Below are 20119 nucleotides of genomic sequence, written 5' to 3'. Positions count from 1 at the left end.
CCAAAATTTTCAATTACACAGTAATGTGAAAAATAAATACATAGGAACTTACTTGGGATGCTTCCTTTGAAAGTCTTAGATTCTGTCTCTATACATAGCAATCAAAACTGCCTAAGGGTCAGTGGTCTCTATAAATTTTGATATTCACAGTCCCTTAATATAAAACCTCACTTTAAAATTAGACTGTGTCCCTGACTGGGCTGCTTCCTGCTGTGGAGGGAGATATTTGATGGTGCAGAGTACTACGGGTTCCCAGATTCCCATCCCCCGTTCGTTCTGCCTCTCTCTCTCTTAAAGTTCTTACACATCAGGGGCCCTCACTGGCCTCTGAGCACGCGTTCTCTGGATAAAGCCTTGTCAGAGCAGGCGTGGAGAGACCCACCCAGGCACTGTGGTAGTTCCCAAGAAGAAAAGAAAACTTTTGTCTCTCTGGAGGAGGCTTCCCTGGCTTTGCACACACCTCTGTAGCAGTGGGGCGCTCTGCTGGGCTGCCTGCGTAGCTGTGTAATGAGAAAAAGTTCGTCCTCTTCCCTTACGGTTGTTTTTAAATATCTGGTGCCAATATGTATTTTGGAAGCCTTCTACAGAAAGGCACACGTGCATTTTTAATGATAAAAAATGCATTTTTATCATTTTTAATGATAAAAAATGCTTATGTTCATTAATTAGTCAACTTTAAACAAAGTAGCCATGAGAATTTATATACCTCAACAAATGCTGAGGATGGGCTTCTTTATCTTTTTTTATTTAAATTCAATTAGCCAACATATAATACATCATTAGTTTCAGATATAATGTTCAATAATTCATCAGTTGCCTATAACACCCAGTACTCATCACGTGCCCTCCGTAATGCCCATCACCCAGTTAACCTCATCCCCTGCCCTGCCCCCATCTCCCCTCCAGCAACCCTCAGTTTGTTTCCTAGAGTTAAGAGTCTCTCCTGGTTTGTGTCCTTCTCTGATGACTTCCCATTAAGTTTTCTCTCCCTTCCCCTATGTGGGCTTCTTTAAAAATTCAATACAGAAGACTAAATAAAGCAATTTTCTATGTTTTCTTATCATCTAGAATGTCAGTAAAAAGACTATGTTTCTAACAGATGATGAATACAGTTACCTAGATTTGTGATTGCTTCTCCGGGTCCCTTTGCCTTGACAAATAAAAGTCAAATTATATGACAAGTACATAATTTCTATATTATACTGAGAAGTATCCATATATGTATATTTATATACATATATATTCCTTTTATACATTTATGTATATATTCATACATTTATACATTATATATTTATATGTCTGTATATTGTAGAAGCACAGCCATTTCATGTATATATCTCTCAATATGTGAATCACAGAATCAGGAAAACAATTATCAATCAACACCATTGTGTCCTCACCCCAAAGCACACTCTCTGACATTAGTAGGCACTCAATAAATAGTTATTAAGCAGTGGGATGGATGAATGATTCAACCGCCCCTTTTTTTTACATGTATTTACTTCAGCTTTTCTAGATCTTCCAAGATGTTTTCTTTTCTGTAAGAATTATTTATTCATTTTATGTTCATTAAAATGGCTTGGCATAATACTCAAACATATTTCTTCAATTTTTAAATGAAATGGAAAATGGAAAACATATCAGTTATAGTAGAATACCTGCCTTCCTACATGAACACATGCTCATTACAAATAAAGAAAATAAATGGCGAAGGGATGAAAGTAAATAGAGAAAAAAGGAAAAAAAGAAGGAATAAGTATCAAGGTCTCATTATGATTTAACTATTTGTAAACACTAAGCAAAACATACTTTTTTTTTAAAGATTTTATCATTCATTTATTTGACAGACAGATATCACAAGTAGGCAGAGAAGCAGGCAGAGAGAGAGGAGGAAGCAGGCTCCCCACTAAGCAGAGAGCCTGACGTGAGGCTCGATCCCAGGACCCTGGGATCATGACCTGAGCCGAAGGCAGAGGCTTTAACCCACTGAGCCACAACGTGCCCCAAAACATACTTTTAAGTATCTTTGAGAAAGTGTCCTAAAATCTCCGTTATGGGAGGTGCCTGAGTTGAAGACCAATACATCTCTTTCATTTAGAGTTCTATCTACATTGCTTGTTTTTTAAGCAATAACTTGAAAAGTCAATCCATATTGATGACTATCATTACCTAAAATTATCAATATCTAAGAGACATAAAAGTATTTATGAAAGTATCATTAATAAGCAACATTAGTAAGAGTGAACATATTTACAAGAAATGTGAGGCTTTTCTAACTTGAAGCAACCTAGAAATTTATCCTAACAATATTAAAATACACATGGGGTTGAAGAAACCTTTATAATTAATGAAGTTTTTTGTTTTTGTTTTTTGTTTTAGATATAGAAAAGTTTACCTGATCTTAGGGGAGGTTTAGATATTTGTAAGATACTAGAGTAAATTTTAGAACTAAATGTAAAATCTCTGGAGAAAGCATGGAAAGAAATTACTTTGAGGTTTCTTGTGAATTTTTGTTAAGGTTTGATCATAAATGTCATGCAAATATCCTTTGTCAGTGTGTTTTGGAAGTTCTTCCAAGGAGACCAAGGAGTAGAGAGGATTACAGGGGGAAAAAAAAAAGGAGGTTGATTTTACACTAGAAGAATGCAGTGGGGAATTCTATAACTTTGTAGTGAATTTTCTACCTCATTCCTGTGTCCACAATACAGTATTACAAAACCTTTGTAAAAACCAAAAATGTAAACTTCTGTACAGAACCAAAACTTCATTCTCCTCAGCAAGTTTGAGTAACCAAAATTTAATCCCATTATTGGTTCAAATATAACAATTAGGATGATTTTGAATCTCAGAGATTGAAACACACATAGCCTGAGGTAAAAAAGGGTTTTCTCCAGCTCCCAGAATCTAAGGAGGTTTCACCACAGAGCCACTGGAAGGACACAGGTATAGCTTGGCCTCAGGAGCACATATATCTAGAAATGTACTGTCAGGACTTGCCATCTTGTCTTTGCTTTTCTCTTTTCTCTGCACACCTGCTTCAGTCTCTTTCTTCATAAATCTTCTTACCCTACATGGGATATACCAGTTTCTTTGTTCTACTCTTATAGATACAGTCACTTGAAGAAAATAGACTCCCTTGATACTCCCTTTGGAACAGTCCTAAAATTATAAGAAAGATTTGCTGACTCAGTTGGATCCATTGGCTACCTCTGGATAATCAACAGTTTGGCTTAGAGAATGGAGGACTAAGATAGGTTCACTTTAGGTGCCAACTAATCTATTGTAACTAGGGGAGCAGAATCATGCAATAACAGTGCAACTCCCTTGGGTACCATAAAGTTTGACATAGAGAATATGGGGGAGTCATTCCTAGGCAAAGGAGAATGTTGTAGAACTGGGCAGGAAAACCATATGTTAAAAGTACCTTCACAACACCAAGTAAAAAAACACATTACTTCTGGGTTGGTTATGCCTAGGCTAGCTCATGGAAGTCTAGTATATAGCCCACTTATTAGATGTACAGCTCGTAGCATATCTGTACCACATGAAGAAAATCTTGATAGAGCAAATAGATTTAAATGATTGAGTGCTGTCTTCTTCATGAAATTCTTTTCAAATACCTACCTGAACTCTACTGAACTCTTTCAAGGATATATGATCATCATTACACAATTAATCACATAATTGTAATAATTCTAGAATTGCCTGAATAGCAGGTCTGAATTCATAGCTCAACTGTGGGTATCTTATCTTATGCTTCCTTTTACTAGAAGACTTCTATACCAAGGTTAGTGTTAAACACATAATTTATTCCGCATTCATTCTGTAAATGATTCTTGAGAGCCTACTGATTTCTAGGCAATATACTCAAAGCTCAGCATACAAAGATGATCAAAGATGATCTTTAAAGAGAGCATGTGATTTGAGGTCTTTTGTCTCTATCACACTTGACACAGAAATCTAGCATAGGCAGATTTGATCTAGCAAGTGAACTGCATTTCCAAATACCAGTAGTGTTGTTTCTAGATGCAGTTTAGTTTGCCTATCCAGAAAAATCAGAATTTTCCTCCTATTGAAGCCAAAAGGCTATTAATGCAAATCCCATCGAATTTGCATTTGGTTACATTTCTGATGGCAGCATTCATATGCAAATGAAAATCCATGAAAAGATAGCCAGATAATTCAAATAGTTGCTGAAATATCAAGATAAAAGTAGGATGTTAAAATGTCCATCCATCCATGTTTACTAGGTTGCACTAAGGATCATCAAGTGGATCAGTATTCTTTAAAAGCTAAAATAAGTCATGCCTTAAACATCTGACAACATTCAAATAGGTCTGGGTTCAGAAAGGAGTGGTTATGTGACTTTCCACTGCTATAGAGCTGAAAAAGAAAGTCAGTCCCTGGTCAAATCAGTCAATTTGCTCAAAAGAGGTTCATCTTTGATCCACCATCTTGTCCCCTTTATCTCTTCTTGCGTTAAAAACAAAAGGTGATTTTTCAATAGATGTAAAGTCATTTTGATGATCCAAAACAGTGAACAAATAGTTTGTGCAAGATGTCAGTTCTTTGTACTCTCTCTTAATGGCTCAAGTTGAATGACACCATCATGTTCACTACCAATAAATACCATTTAGAAAGCATCTATGGCATCATGAGCATCTAACAGAAATTTGATTGATCTTAATCAATGTTCATGTTCTTCTGAAAGATTTAAGACTTGGGGGTGCCTGCTGGCTGCATTAGTAGAACATGCAACTCTTGATCTTGGGGTTGTGAGTTTGAGTCCCACATTGGGTGCAGAGTTTACTTAAAAATGAAATCTTAGTAAATAAATAAATAAAAGAGTTAAAGACAAGATTCTGAGAAGGTTTAAACAAATTTCAAGATATAAAATCATAATCTACTATTATACATTCCAAACCTTTATTTGAAGGAAATATAGGTGTTGCAATCAGACTGTTGCTCTTATTCAACTTATCAGAAGTTAGAGTGGCAAAAGGGAAAGTTTTGAGATCATGCCACTCAGGATTCTTAGCATTTAGTTTAATAGTCTACAAAGTGTGATGCTCCCCAGTTTCCTTTTATTTGATACAATGTATTAGTTCATAGTTTCAAGTGCTTTTAGAATTCTGGTACTCCGTGCTTTGGTGGCTATCACCTGTCATCCATCAAATTTGGAAAGCCTGAACCTAGGATAAGGTCTTAGCCTCTCCTTCCTTGGCACACCCAATCCTTCCCCCATGCCTAGTGTTTTTACTTGTTAAATATCTCAAATCCAGCCACTTCTCACAGTCTCCATCACCAATTCCTTAACCTTTACCTTTGCTTGATGGCAAGAAACTCCCAATTGGATTCTCAGAATCAACTTTTCTTTTCCTGCAGTCCCTATCATATGATAGCCAAAGTTGTCATTTAAAAATGCTGATAATTCACAATTTCATCCAGTCATCTTCTTGCTTAATACCTGTCAATGGCTTCCTGTTTCTCTTAGAATAAAACCCCAATCTGTAACAGGTCTACCGTATGCCACATGTTCTTGTTCCTTCCTGCTTCTCCACCCTCGCATCATATTGCTTCCCTTCCACTGTGGGCACATCAGCTCTGTCTCTTTGGATGGGGAAAGACACCATGCTCCTTCCAGGCCCTGCATCCTTGCACAAGCGGCTCTGCCCCAGCTTCTACAGCTAGTAAACTCTGTGCCTTCTCAATTAAAGTTTTCCTGATCTAGTCTCCATCAGGTCCCCCTGCTGCTTCTTTCAAACTACCACACAACGTCCTTCCCTAACACTTATGTGAGTGTGTAATATTTTTATTTTGGAGAAAATACCAGTTGTACTGATTGTTCTCGTGTCTTCTTGAAGGATGAAACTGCCTCTGCTTTTTGCTTATCGAAACAAGACATGGCACCTACCATATACAGTCATTCAGTACTTGTTGAATTAATGGAAGGTTCCACTCTCTGTTCTTTTCATCTGTAATCCACAAGTTCATAGCAGTGAAAGCAACAATAAAATTGAAAATAAAAAGAAAAATTGACTGGCTTGTGTGAACATCACCCTGGCACAAATGGTCAGAAATAATTAGTATGGCAAATACTGTAATATCTTTTATGAAAAGATGAGCAGGTGAGGTGAAGAATATAGGGGAATCAAGATTAACAGCTCTCAGAAACTATGAAAGCAGGTCTCCACCATTAGTTGTACTCGCAAAGGACTTTTATTCATCTACTTACAGTAGCAGGCACACTCCCAACACTGTCTTATGCATAAAAATGTTTATTTAGATTACTTAAGCCACAACTTATTTCCGAAACATATCTAGAGGTTTCAAATATACAAAGGCTTGTGACACGGTTGCTAAAATTGATTTGCAGCTCTTATTCATTTCATGGGAACAGAGTCATAATTACAAAAGTTAAAAATCATATCAAAATCACACAATAATATAGCCAGTTTCTTTTGCTTTTATGAAATATTTCTGTTAATTTTAATTCACTTCTATTTGTGAGCTTCATTTTACTTTCAGGCAGCTTTAAAAGACTGAGCTAAATCTTGAAATTATAGGAAAAGATAAAGTGCCGCATCCCATGATTTTTTAACAAAGTCCCATTATTATCTCTCTAGGAATATCTATCCTTTCGCATCTGTGTCAGACTGTGTAGTCTTGGCCATCTGTGATGTGCAGAGAGTGGAAGGTTAAAAGCTTATATTTAGCAACAGGATGTATCTGTGGTTAGGCACGTTAAGTTTAGTGGACAATAAAAAATTAAATATACCTTTCTTAAAAGAAAAGGAAGTTTTATATAGACTGTTAAAGTGGCCTTGAGCTCCTATTATCTCTCATGTTTATGGATCTTAGAAAGTAGCTCTGTTTTTTTATTTTTTTAATTTTCCCTAAAAACAAACAAACAAACAAAAACATTTGAAACTATCTTTCATTCTTTGTGAATTATGTGGAAGGGTATTCTAGGAAGAGGAAAATAAGATGTGCCTATTTAACGTAAAGCAAAGTGTCCTCCTTTTTTTTGCATATATGACAAGAATAAGCCTTCAGTCAATGACTGGTCATGTGCGATACTTCTCCCAAATAAAGTAGCTATTTGCTGTCTTTTTGCAAGTCAATATTCCATACTAACTATGCCATGAATGGGCTTGGGCCCCTGGGAACAAGGCCCCACAAAGATATTTATGATGTCCTCTTATGATTTCAGTTAAGAATGCAAATTGCACATCAGACTTTGAGGAATACTTTGCCAAAAGAAAACTGGAGGAACGCGATGGCCATGCAGTCAGCATCGAGGAGTACCTTCAGCGCAGTGACACAGCCATTATTTACCCAGAAGCCCCTGAGGAGCTGTCTCGCCTTGGCACGCCAGAGGCCAATGGGCAAGAAGAAAATGGTGAGGCTGTAATTCATTTTTAGCCACTACACTGACCTCTGCAGCTGTTACAATTACAAATGCACTACATGCCTGGGTGTTTACCTTAAAATTTGAAGAACAGCTGCAGAGGCATGGAATTTCATGAGCAAAGATTAGAACTGTAATTTTAGGGTATTGTGAAATTTTTTTTTGTCAGCAAATTTGTGTCATTTGTACATCCAATAAAGAACAAGAACAATTAGAGCCTATTTCTAAGAGATAAAAATATCGAAATTGATTCCAATGTTTCTGAAATATTTCACTTTTGAGGAACCAAAAAAAAAAAAAAAAAAAAAAAAAGTTGAGAAAGAGTGACCCCTCGCCTTCCCTTTCTTGTTTACTGACACCTGAAACAGCTCTCTGGCCGGCTGTGAATTCCCGAGTCGCATGTGACCAAAGGTTTTTACCACGAACTGTCAGTCCCCTAAAGAGAATTTCCTCATTTATCAGCTGTTTAAATTTCCCCCCAAAAGCGCCAGTAATTAACTTCCCAGCGCAGTGTGAGCTGATTCCGACAAGTCTGCGCCGGGTGTGCGAGGGGACCGGCGCGCGCGGAGGCCGAGCGCAATGATGGCGCTCTCGTGGAGCAGATTGCAGTGATTCCTGTCATACCAGCCCGGGCAGGCAGCCCATTAGCTGCCATTGATTTACTGACCTTTTGGCCTGCTTCTCTCCCTCTCGTCTCTCGGCTACAGACCTGCCACCTGGAACTCCAGATGCTTTTGCCCAACTGCTGACCTGCCCCTACTGCGACCGGGGCTACAAGCGCTTGACATCACTGAAGGAGCACATCAAGTACCGCCACGAGAAGAACGAAGAGAACTTTTCCTGCCCTCTTTGTAGCTACACGTTTGCCTACCGCACCCAGCTCGAGCGGCATATGGTGACGCACAAGCCAGGGACAGATCAGGTGGGGGGTTGGTTTTAAGTGATTTCTTTCTATAATAACCCCTTAGAGAAACGATATTGCTTTGATTGGCAATCATTATTAATTTTTCATGGCATTTTGAAGATGCAGATCTTTTAATGGTAATAGCTTTAATTGAGGTCTAAATGATTTTTTGATGGTCTCTTCTAATATGATTTAATAGTCTTATGTTCACGATCGAATGAGTGTGTTAATTTCTAATTTAGAAATTTTATTTGCACTTTAACTTGACTTTAGTTTCATTTTTATGTTCCACAAAAAAGTGAATGAAATCGTAGCATTTTAATTATACATTATTAAACATCTCAGCAATTTTAATTCCATTTTTCACCTAGTTTTACTCAGAATTTTTTTTTTCACATAGGATCTAAGTCAGAGTAAAGGAAGTGTGTTTTTCTTTCATTTGTCATATAATACCTTCACGTACTTAGAGTATTTTTATAAGCTGCTACTAGTTTCTGAAATCTAAGTAAGCATTTTTTTTTTTAAATCAAAAAGACATATTACACTTCTGTATAGGTATAAAATAAACTGGATTGATACTACAATATTGGACCTACACTTTAAATGATCCCTTTTGATTTGCATGCCTCTGGCTAAACGTTAAGCTTGTTCTGCCTCATTTGGTTGATTTGTGTTAAAAATAAAAACTCTGTTTTGAACAGGTAAGCGTAGCTTCTAAAATCCTTAAAATGTTTGAATAGGATCGATTCACAGTGTCCCTTCCATGTTTTAGCAACACTGCTCTTTCTGCCCTCCTGGGAGAACTGACTGCAGGTTGATCTTATGTGTTTGAATGGTAACAGAAATGGTGTGTCTGAAGTCCCAATAACTGGCCTTACCCATCTGGAAGCCTCCTATTTAAGCCTCGCTACCGTATCTGTTTAAAAAAAAAAAAAATGATTTAACAGGATATTCTGTAACATTCTTATGTTTCTTTTTTCTCGTGGGCATTATTTTCTTTGATTGAGGAAAATGAGAATAACCAAACCCAATCAAGAAATGGTGATGATGCTTTATTATGGAATTTTACTATTATAATAGAATAGCTCAGGAAAATCATTCCATTCAGATCTGATTGGGCTTGTCACCTTCGAACCTTTTTCGAAGTTCAGCTACAAAAGCTATGCTCGCATAGTTACACTTATGTAACAGTTTATCTCCCCTTGCTTATAGGAACAAAAACTCCAGGAAAAAAAAAAGTGCCTAGATATTTATCTAGCATAACTGCTTTAAATTTCACATGCAGAAGTGTGATTGTGTTGGCGCATTATGAATGGTAGCTTTGGTGTTGAAAAGTCCCCTCATTTGCTCATGGCATTTACAATTAGTAAATTAAAATGATTGTATCATATTAACAGTGGCACAACTAAAGTTTATAGTAGTCCTCTGAGGGCTGTGGGGGGAGACAAAGCAGCTGTTGCTGTTTGTTTATGCAACTCAGCAACATATGAGCGCTGGTCCCTCAATGGCGCTCGGCGGGCTGGGCTCCGCTTGATCTTTGAAGGTTGCTGCTGTTTGAACAAACCTCCCTGTGTCCCATGTAACACCATCTGTCTCACTAGGAATGTGGGAAGATTCAGCACACCCTAGCAGTTGTCATACCGTTTCTGTGCTGTCTTTTTGCAAAAGGCTTTTGTGTCATTGCTGCTTGAAAAAGGCTGACCTCCTACCTTGAGCATCCAGAGTGGATGACTGTATTTTTTTTTTTTTTTTTTTTTTTTTTTAGAATTCTAAGTCACAGTGCTTTTTTTCTCTTGTTCAAAAAGGTCAGCTGTGTTTGATTATATCTTTGCTGCTTTTAACTTGTCTTTTCAGCAAACTTTTTTTTTTCTTTTTTGTCCCTACTCCCTAGCACACTACTAAAAAGGAAAATGAAAAGTCGTTGAAGTCCTTCCTACTGGCCTGTGATAAAACTGCTCAAGCAGCTATAACCCAAGATGTTGTCTCTTACATTTGATAATGAATCAAATCTGATATGCAACACGTCAGGAAAAACAGGGTTTACATTTGCTACTAGCACAGTGAATGGGATATTTAAACATGCTTATCACATAATGAAATATTTATAGTCAAGAATTTTTTTTGTTTATGTATGTGTGCTTATTTTTTTCTCCTTTAAAATTGATATTGCTTTAGCGTGAGCTATACTTTTACCCCGATACAGAAAATTTGATAAAATTAGTTCTTTGCATGGGGAGTTTTTTTGGAGACTACTTAGAATTTTTCAGGATAATATTTATTTTTTTCCTTGACAAAACAGTTGCATTCCAACAGGGAATCTTCAGATTTTAGAATGTGCACTAAACACAGAGAACCACAAACATCTTTACAATTATACTTTCTCATCTCCAAAGGCTCAAAGAAACATTTTGGAAAAGAGACTACAGAGATAATTCTAAAGCAAGTGTTGGATGCGCATGTGAAAGCACTTTTTTTTTTTATTTGTTCCGATTTTATTGCCAACATTATCACTTTTATTGCAACTCTGAAAGACTGGGCAAATAAATAAACATGCACTCAAACCTTTTGGCCCGTCTAAAAAATGGAGGCCTTTTAAAAATATTTGTAACAAATTTCCTTTGTTCCTCCCACACAAAACTGATGTCAGTCTTTCCCCTTTTATAGCACCAAATGCTGACCCAAGGAGCAGGTAATCGCAAGTTCAAATGCACAGAGTGCGGCAAGGCTTTCAAATATAAACACCATCTGAAAGAACACCTGCGAATTCACAGTGGTGAGTAGCAGAGGTGCCGGTGCTCACATTTGCATTTTGTTTCATTAGGGGAGTTTTAAAAGATTGTTTAAAATTTACGCAATCCTGTTTGTAGCTTTCTGGAACTAGCCTTTTATTTCACAAACTACGTGAGCCTGCTCAGCCTTCATGAGACCTGTGGTACCACCAGTGGCATGATCTTACAAAAAGAAAAGCCATGTTTAGACTTCCTAAAAATCGCCAACGCTTTGATTTATTACAAAATCTAGAGGCTCCTTTTTGGTCCTTTCAAATGCTCTTCTACAGATTAAATATTTTTGACCTGAAGAAACTCAGCTGGCAAATTTTGAAGGGTATTCATTTTTGATACCTAACCATGAAAGAAAACGTTGAAGAATTTTGGATGAGAGCTTTTGTATGATAAATGTTCCTTGATTCCTGTGAGCTGTATATTACAGAACAACATCCGACCACTGAGATTTCTTCTTTATAACTATTTTGATAGCTCTGCCAAGCATTTTATTACCAAATTGGATGCTATTCAAAGGACTAGTTGGATTGGTAGAATCAATGGAATCTCTACAGAGTTGATTAAAGCCATGGCGACACTTCCCTTTAAATACTGTGACATCTTTATTGTGTTATTGACCACACATTAATCTGACACTCTGTTTAAATAGGAGGCTGCCGATGGCAAGACGAGATTTGGGATCTTGGCTGAAAAAGGCATAGATAGCCCTCACCTTCCACTGCTAACATCTTGAATTATGTCCTCTCAGGGTAGATAAAGCCCAGAAACAGTTATGGCCACATAATTCTAAGCTAAGCACCTAGAAGGTGGAGGTACCCCATTGTGTTCCTTCCCTTTGGTTTCACAGACTCTTGTATCGGTAGACAATTGTAATCATTACCCAGTTGAAGAAATGTAATGTTGATTTTGATTATCATTTTAGGTGAAAAACCGTACGAGTGCCCAAACTGCAAGAAGCGTTTCTCCCATTCTGGTTCCTACAGCTCACACATCAGCAGCAAGAAATGTATTGGTTTAATCTCTGTAAATGGCCGAATGAGAAACAATATCAAGACGGGTTCTTCCCCTAATTCTGTTTCTTCTTCTCCTACTAATTCAGCTATTACCCAGTTAAGAAACAAATTGGAGAATGGAAAGCCACTTAGTATGTCTGAACAGACAGGCTTACTTAAAATTAAAACAGAACCACTAGACTTCAATGACTATAAAGTTCTTATGGCCACACACGGGTTTAGTGGCACTAGTCCCTTCATGAATGGTGCACTTGGAGCCACCAGCCCTTTGGGAGTTCATCCATCTGCTCAGAGTCCAATGCAGCACTTAGGTGTAGGGATGGAAGCCCCTTTACTCGGATTTCCCACAATGAATAGTAACTTAAGCGAAGTACAAAAGGTTCTACAGATTGTGGACAATACGGTTTCCAGGCAAAAAATGGACTGCAAAGCTGAAGAAATTTCCAAGTTGAAAGGTTATCACATGAAGGATCCATGCTCTCAACCTGAGGAACAAGGAGTTACTTCTCCTAATATTCCACCCGTAGGTCTTCCAGTAGTGAGTCATAATGGTGCCACTAAGAGTATTATTGACTATACATTAGAAAAAGTCAATGAAGCCAAAGCTTGCCTCCAGAGCTTGACCACTGACTCAAGGAGACAGATCAGTAATATCAAGAAAGAGAAGCTACGTACTTTAATAGATTTGGTCACTGATGATAAAATGATCGAGAACCACAACATATCCACTCCATTTTCTTGCCAGTTCTGTAAAGAAAGCTTCCCTGGCCCCATTCCCTTGCATCAGCATGAACGTTACCTTTGTAAGATGAACGAAGAGATCAAGGCAGTCCTGCAACCTCACGACAACATAGTCCCCAACAAAGCTGGAGTTTTTGTTGATAATAAAGCCCTCCTCTTGTCATCTGTACTTTCTGAGAAAGGAATGACAAGCCCCATCAACCCATACAAGGACCACATGTCTGTACTGAAAGCATATTATGCTATGAACATGGAGCCCAATTCTGATGAACTGCTGAAAATTTCCATTGCTGTGGGCCTTCCTCAGGAATTTGTGAAGGAATGGTTTGAGCAACGAAAAGTCTACCAGTATTCAAATTCCAGGTCACCATCACTGGAAAGGAACTCCAAGCCGCTAGCTCCCAACAGTAACCCTCCCACAAAAGACTCTTTATTACCCAGGTCTCCCGTAAAACCTATGGACTCCATTACATCACCATCCATAGCAGAACTCCACAACAGTGTGACGAATTGTGATCCTCCTCTCAGGCTAACCAAACCTTCCCATTTTACCAATATTAAACCAGTTGAGAAATTGGACCACTCAAGGAGTAATACTCCCTCCCCCTTAAATCTTTCCTCCACATCTTCTAAAAACTCCCACAGTAGTTCTTACACTCCAAACAGCTTCTCTTCCGAGGAGCTCCAGGCTGAGCCTTTGGACTTGTCATTACCAAAACAAATGAAAGAACCCAAAAGTATTATAGCCACAAAGAACAAAACAAAAGCTAGCAGCATAACTTTAGACCATAACAGTGTTTCTTCATCATCTGAAAATTCGGATGAGCCTCTAAACTTGACTTTTATCAAGAAGGAGTTTTCAAACTCAAATAATCTGGACAGCAAAAGCACTAACCCAGTGTTCGGCATGAACCCATTTAGTGCCAAAACTTTGTACACAGCTCTTCCTCCACAAAGCGCATTTCCCCCTGCCACTTTCATGCCACCAGTCCAGACCAGTATCCCTGGGCTCCGACCATACCCGGGACTGGATCAGATGAGCTTCCTACCACACATGGCCTATACCTACCCAACTGGAGCAGCTACTTTCGCTGATATGCAGCAGAGGAGAAAGTACCAGCGGAAACAAGGATTTCAGGTAATGGGACCTACCCTTTTTCTCTGAACAGAGGAGACCTTGAAAATTATACTATGCCGGGTATGTGCATGCGGGGTGGAGGGAGTCTTAGAACAAAATCAAGTGCTGTCTTTTCAGCAGACAGCAGACATGACAGAGTTGGTTTTCACTTGAACCTCAAACCGGCTGGGCTAGACAAACAAATGGAGAATCAGAAGAACACAGAGCTATGGGAACACGGCTGCCTTACAAAAGATAAAGAGCTTCAGACTTATTTTTGAGGCTTATTTAGATTGATCTGTATGCTTTTAGAATTATACAGCGCTAACGGTATTTGACAGGACTTCCACAGAGGCTAAAGGTTAGCATCTAGAACAGTACCCTACTTGTATAAATGTTCACAGTTCACAGTCTGCAAAGACACATATGAGTCTGATATGTACTTGGTTTTATAGAAAATAGTGTATTTTGGAGACTATTTTAAAACCCATTTTGCACATTCCACTTGACTTCTGATGGGCTTTTCAAACCAGTGAATGATTTATGGTTTTCCAATCCAAATGCAGGTATGTTTTAACAACATGAAGTATAATCCCTGTTTGCAAAATAGGAGCATAAGTAGCCGTGCACCTCTGTAACAGCTGTTCCAGGCTTCCAATTTACAGTACATCTGCCCTCTTTGTAAATGTATTTAAGCCTATTTAATCTCTTCTAATATTAATTAGTGCAAACGTAGTCTAAGAAAACGGAACTGTGAGCTAGCAAATGGAAATGTATATTATCATGCAAGTTTGTACTCCTTTGGATCAAGACAAAATAAATATCAAGAAATTTAATAATTTACTGATCCACATTCATTATTGCTCAATGCTGAAGGCTGTTTTAACATAGATAGAACATTGATAAAAAGTGTTATTAATATTCCCTATTTCAAATTAGAAAATTAAATATAAAAATATAGCTTGAGGCCTTTAGTTGGTAGACATACATTTAAATGGATTGCATAATAATAACATTTTGTACCTAAATATAAAATTCAATTAAAATGGGGTTTCTACAGCTACAGATCATTTCTAAAGTTAACCACATTGAAAATACACAAATTCTGATGTTTGATTTTCACTTGTGGATATTTCATGATATAAAGGAAACTGAGGATTTTAGAAAATTTTATGTTTTTCTGACCTTCAGAGTTGACCATTTTTTACCCTTAAAAAACAATGAGCTCTACCATCCAGGATGGAGGAGGTTTCTATTTTGGTTGAAAGGTGAGACCTCATACATTGTTCATGGAAAGTAGTATTTGTTTTTTGTTTTGTTTTGTTTTTTAAATGAGATTGACTAATAGCAAGCACTTTTGAGGTTCTCCAAATGTCAGCCTACGTGAAATTGTTTGGTGTAAACACAAGGAGAAGCGACTATGTTGAACTATGTGATTATATCACAGGGAGAATTGCTTGATGGAGCACAAGACTACATGTCAGGCCTAGATGACATGACAGACTCCGACTCCTGTCTGTCTCGAAAGAAGATCAAGAAGACAGAGAGTGGCATGTATGCATGTGACTTATGTGACAAGACATTCCAGAAAAGCAGTTCCCTTCTGCGACATAAATACGAACACACAGGTATGAGTGACTTTGACTAGCTAGTTAGAGCTTCCCGGCCTGCTGCACATTTCATAATATTTAATGAGTACACTTGTGCGACATAAGATGTAGCATATGCTGATACCTTCAACAAGGAAGAAATAATGCTTTTGCCTAGCTCCGTAGGACTTTTTTGTTGCCTGTTTATTGGATCATTCATGTGTTTATGAGTGTGCTTGTCTTCCTATCTTTCAAGTTAATCTGTAAGCCAAATTCACAGATCCTGTCGAAGGTACATTTAAGTGGCCAGGGCAGGGAAATGGCATGACACAAGCCAGTTATTAAAAATATGTTCAAATTCTCAAGTTGCAGTGGCTCTATGTAAAGATTTAATGAAAAATTCAGTCAGTGATGTATTAGATTTATCAGCCAAACTTCAAGTAAGCTGCACCTTAGAGGTGGTTCTGTTTAGTCTTATAAATTGGCCATTTTTTTAACACGGCGGAAGTGTTAGTACTGTGAGAGAAAAAGGTATAAGTAAAGTAATATGCCAAATGAGCTACGGAAACTACTTCTATTTGGAAGACTAAAATAAAACTTTCTAAATTTAATTAGCTTATTTCCAATTCATGCATTACTAATTAGGAACAATTATACAGAGTTGACAAGATAGCAGCCTAGTTCTTCCTTACGAGTAGTGAGATAGTGGGTTAATTTTTGAAAAGAAAGGCAAAGGACCATAATGCGAAGCAATGTTGGTTCCCACAATCCAAGATCCGATCTGCAGCTCCGCAGTGGAGCTGCACCTGTGCTCACTCCGTCCCTCCTCCTCCTTCCTCCACCTTTAACCACAAAGCAACCCAGCCTCCACCTCCAACTTTTCTCCTCTACAAATTTGGCACACTGTCCTGGCTTTCCATGGGAAAAGAAAGAGTGTAGGATCTCAATGAAAATATTGGCAGGGGGAAATTATATAAAAACTCACTTTTTAAATGAGAATGTCTAGTATCAAACATTTTAATATGGAGTGAAAAAATTAGCCTAACAGTGCTCTTGGGGGAAAAGTGGTGAAAAGACCAAAAAAATAAAAATAAAAAGATAAAAGAAGAAAGGGTAATAATGTGAGTACTACCCGCTGTATTCTGACAAAGTATGTGGCTTTTTAGTGATTGAAAACTATCCTTGGGGAGCAGTCCTCCTCCTCATCTTCCTTCTTCCCTCACTGAGCATGTGTGGGAGGCAGCCTGAGAGTGGGAGGAAGCTGGGGGAACAGGAGGTGCTGGAGGATATTGGTGAAGAGAACCAAGTTGATAAATAACAGTACCCCAGTAATCTCTCTTTCTTCAATGATCTGATATTGTTATTATTTTTAAAGTTCAATTAAAGATACGTTAAAGACAGCCTAGTTTGAAAAGCAAGTCCCAATAGTTTCTATACTTGTGTGATATAATTCCGTGTTTGAAATGCCAAAATTTTCCTAATTTTGTCTTTTATCAGAGATATCTATAGATGTTTTCTTTAGTACCAAGTCCTATTTAAATATTTATGAAGATATTTTCATATCTAAATTTAATATTTTAATCAACCTCAAATATATTTTGTATTTCATTATTCAGCTACAATAGGCACATCACTGAAGGCATCTTTCCCTCTCTGATTGGTTTTATTATATGACCATATGCAAACTCTATCATTTACTACATGGTGAGTGTAAAACTTTTATTTTAGTGAGGGCTATCATACATATTGACATCCCGTCAATATCTTTATTTCTTATAAATGAGATAGTCCATAAACTTCATAGGCATATAGACAGTTGAGAGACCCAAAAGTTGACAAACATAAATATGCATAATCAATCTGAAAATGATGCTGTATTTAAAAAAATAAAAATAAAGTGTCTTGGTTCTTTAAGATGTGAGATCTGCTGCCTAGAAGTAATGTATAGCAACAGGATCCTAACCATCCAATGACTTCTTTAAATGTGTGATTAATTATCCTTCTGTTGGCTTCCTGGCCTATCGAGTTTCTAGTGTGTTAACTTTTTGGTCTCTTGACCAAACATCTCATGACATTACTGCTGTCAGTGTATTAGATTCCATCACCGTGAAGTTCTTCATGAATTTTCTAGCACTGTGATGTATGTAAAAATTTAGTCCATTTTCCTTTCCTAATTGGGCCCCAGAAGCCTTCCATTTATTTATATTAAGTATTAGTAATAATTTGAGAATGTACTAATGTGAAAATTGTACATGAGAACAGTCTCTGGGTTGATTGATTCTAAGATTGGGAAATCAAGTTGAATCGTCATTTGATTATGGGCTGATTTTACAAATGTGTCATTGATAAAGTGTGTTTGTTACACCTGTCCACAATTTAGCATACAGAATGGCTGAAGTTAAGAAGGAAATTATGAACTGCTTTTTCTTGAGATCTTGTGCTCTTTTACCTTGAATTGTTTAATTTATTTCCTAGGCAGACACCAAAGACATAATGCTTAATTTTACTTAATGATGGCGTATTGCTTGCTTGCTTTTCCTGGGGCCTGGACTGGGATCAGGATTGGGAAGTTGACTTCAGTGGGATTAATTGTCACAAGTCAGGACAGTGAAACAGAAAATCTGAAACTCCTGTTAGGCACTGTCACGAACTCATTTGTATTCCACTAAAATTTAAATCTGACATTTATTGAGTACTTTTTCTATTGAGACATTGTGGTAGGTACTCTTAAACCTACCTTATTCAGAAAAGTAATAAAAATGTTTCTACTTTTGCATAGATAAAGTCAAAGTTTTAAATAAATTACCAGTCAATTTTGTTTCTCAATTATATGATAATATTTTTCATACCACAAACCTTCCATTTATTAACTTCAGTTATCATTCTAGCTGTCAGGTGAATCATGAACCTTGAGATTAGGGAAAAAAAATTATCCTAAAAAGTTTGATTCACTCAATGTCAACTTGGGTATATTCTGAATCGTGTTCATGTGGAAATTTAATTCCAGGAATCTTGACTTAAAGCAGGTAAACCAAACAAACAAATTAAAAAGAGATGAAATTCCAAGGCTTTCCTACTTAAATTGAACTTACTAAATTCTTACCAGCGACACTTCTGGAGAGTACTAGAATTTTTAGTGCAAGTTTTAGCTCAGTCCCCCAACCCACCCCCCAAATTCTGTTCTTTGCATGGTGTAATAGCTGCACATTTTATTCCTTCAGATTGTCAGTTCGTACTATAGAATTAATGTATTTCTATTATTAGCATGTTGTTTGTTATTGATTGAATTCACTGAAAATTGATCGCCTGTAACCAGAATACCTATATAATAGACTGCAGCTTAATGAGCACCCCCCATGCATTTCTAACAGGCCTTGAAACTTGTCCTGGAGAGTGTCTGTTCTCTCTCAGGACACTGCTCTGTGTTTTGTTCCTTTGGAAAAGAGAGAGCCATTTCAGCTGTGGTCACTGTGATGTTCATTCACGATTATTCACAGCCCATCCATGAAGTCACCTAACTCGCTCACCTCCTGTGCTCCTGAGCTGATGAGACATCCAAAGGAGGTTATAGGACAGTTCTCCCTATGCATGCTGTAGCAACTAAAGCACCGAGAAATTTTTCATCTACAATTTCTCTTCTTTCCATTCAGATTTACTTCTTCCATGTACTCTGCTCTTTATCTTGCTTACCACTTGGGGAGTTATTGAACGTGTACTGATAAAAACAAATAAAATTATCTAACATTAATTGAGTGCTTACTACGTGCAATCCTTGTAACTAACCACTTTAACTACATTACCTCTTTTACTCCTTATGCCTGGGCCACATGTTAGGGCCCCCAAATGACCTCCTTTATGCCAACAAGGACCCTGATCCTCAGAGTGCTTAATATGCCTGTGTTGCACAGCTAGTTGTAAAAGACACATTCAAACTGAGGCAATCGGACTCCAAACCGTCTCCATGATCTAAACCAGCACCATCCTGCCCCTGTGAATGAACCACTGTCTGACACGTCTTATCCTTGTCCCTGAGAACATCTTTTTCTTTAAGGTCCAAGTACACACAACAGACCAAATCTGTGCATCATAACTTGAAGTTTTCTGGAAGGCCAGACCTCTATCTTTTTCCCAAATATACTTCTGCTTCCTGCTAAAGGACCTTCCCACCATGGTGGTCTTATCGAATGGAAAACACCCTGTCTTTCCAAACTCTTGGCACACTGTTGGATTTCCCTTTTCTGTTATCCAGTTGGCCTCATTCAAAACATCTTTTCTAAGAGCTAAGAAGTGGTTCTTGTGTGGTTTGAATTATGCCTTTTTTTTTTTCCTTCAGGCCATTAACTGCCTTGAAGTAGATTACCAGAATCTTCCCTATTTCCAATGCAATGAGTAGTCACCCACAAATATTTTTCTAATTTCTTCTCTTGCAGGTAAATAACTTCCTATTCCAGAACTTAGTACTTGCCTTACCACATCCGTCATCACTAAATTTATATTGGACATTCCAGTAAGATAAAGACCATTAATGAAATAACATACAGCAGCCTACAGCGTTTTCTAA

The 20119-nt window shown here is 37.6% G+C and overlaps 1 protein-coding gene across 7 annotated transcripts in view; it reads left to right on the top strand.

The window, feature by feature from the left end:
* Positions 1-20119, top strand: part of ZEB2 (zinc finger E-box binding homeobox 2) — a 131481-nt gene that overhangs the window by 108132 nt on the left and 3230 nt on the right. For all 7 annotated transcript variants that reach the window (XM_082689496.1, XM_082689497.1, XM_082689498.1 and 4 more), the window contains exons 5-9: positions 7214-7402; positions 8119-8333; positions 10980-11088; positions 12021-13990; positions 15417-15597. In XM_082689496.1, coding sequence (XP_082545622.1) covers positions 7214-7402; positions 8119-8333; positions 10980-11088; positions 12021-13990; positions 15417-15597 — 2664 coding nt within the window. The remainder of the gene's footprint in view (positions 1-7213; positions 7403-8118; positions 8334-10979; positions 11089-12020; positions 13991-15416; positions 15598-20119) is intronic.

This window comes from Mustela nivalis, assembly GCF_964662115.1.
Source record: "Mustela nivalis genome assembly, chromosome: 11".
NCBI classification, from domain to species: Eukaryota; Metazoa; Chordata; class Mammalia; order Carnivora; family Mustelidae; genus Mustela; species Mustela nivalis.
This window is presented reverse-complemented; position numbering and strand designations above follow the sequence as displayed.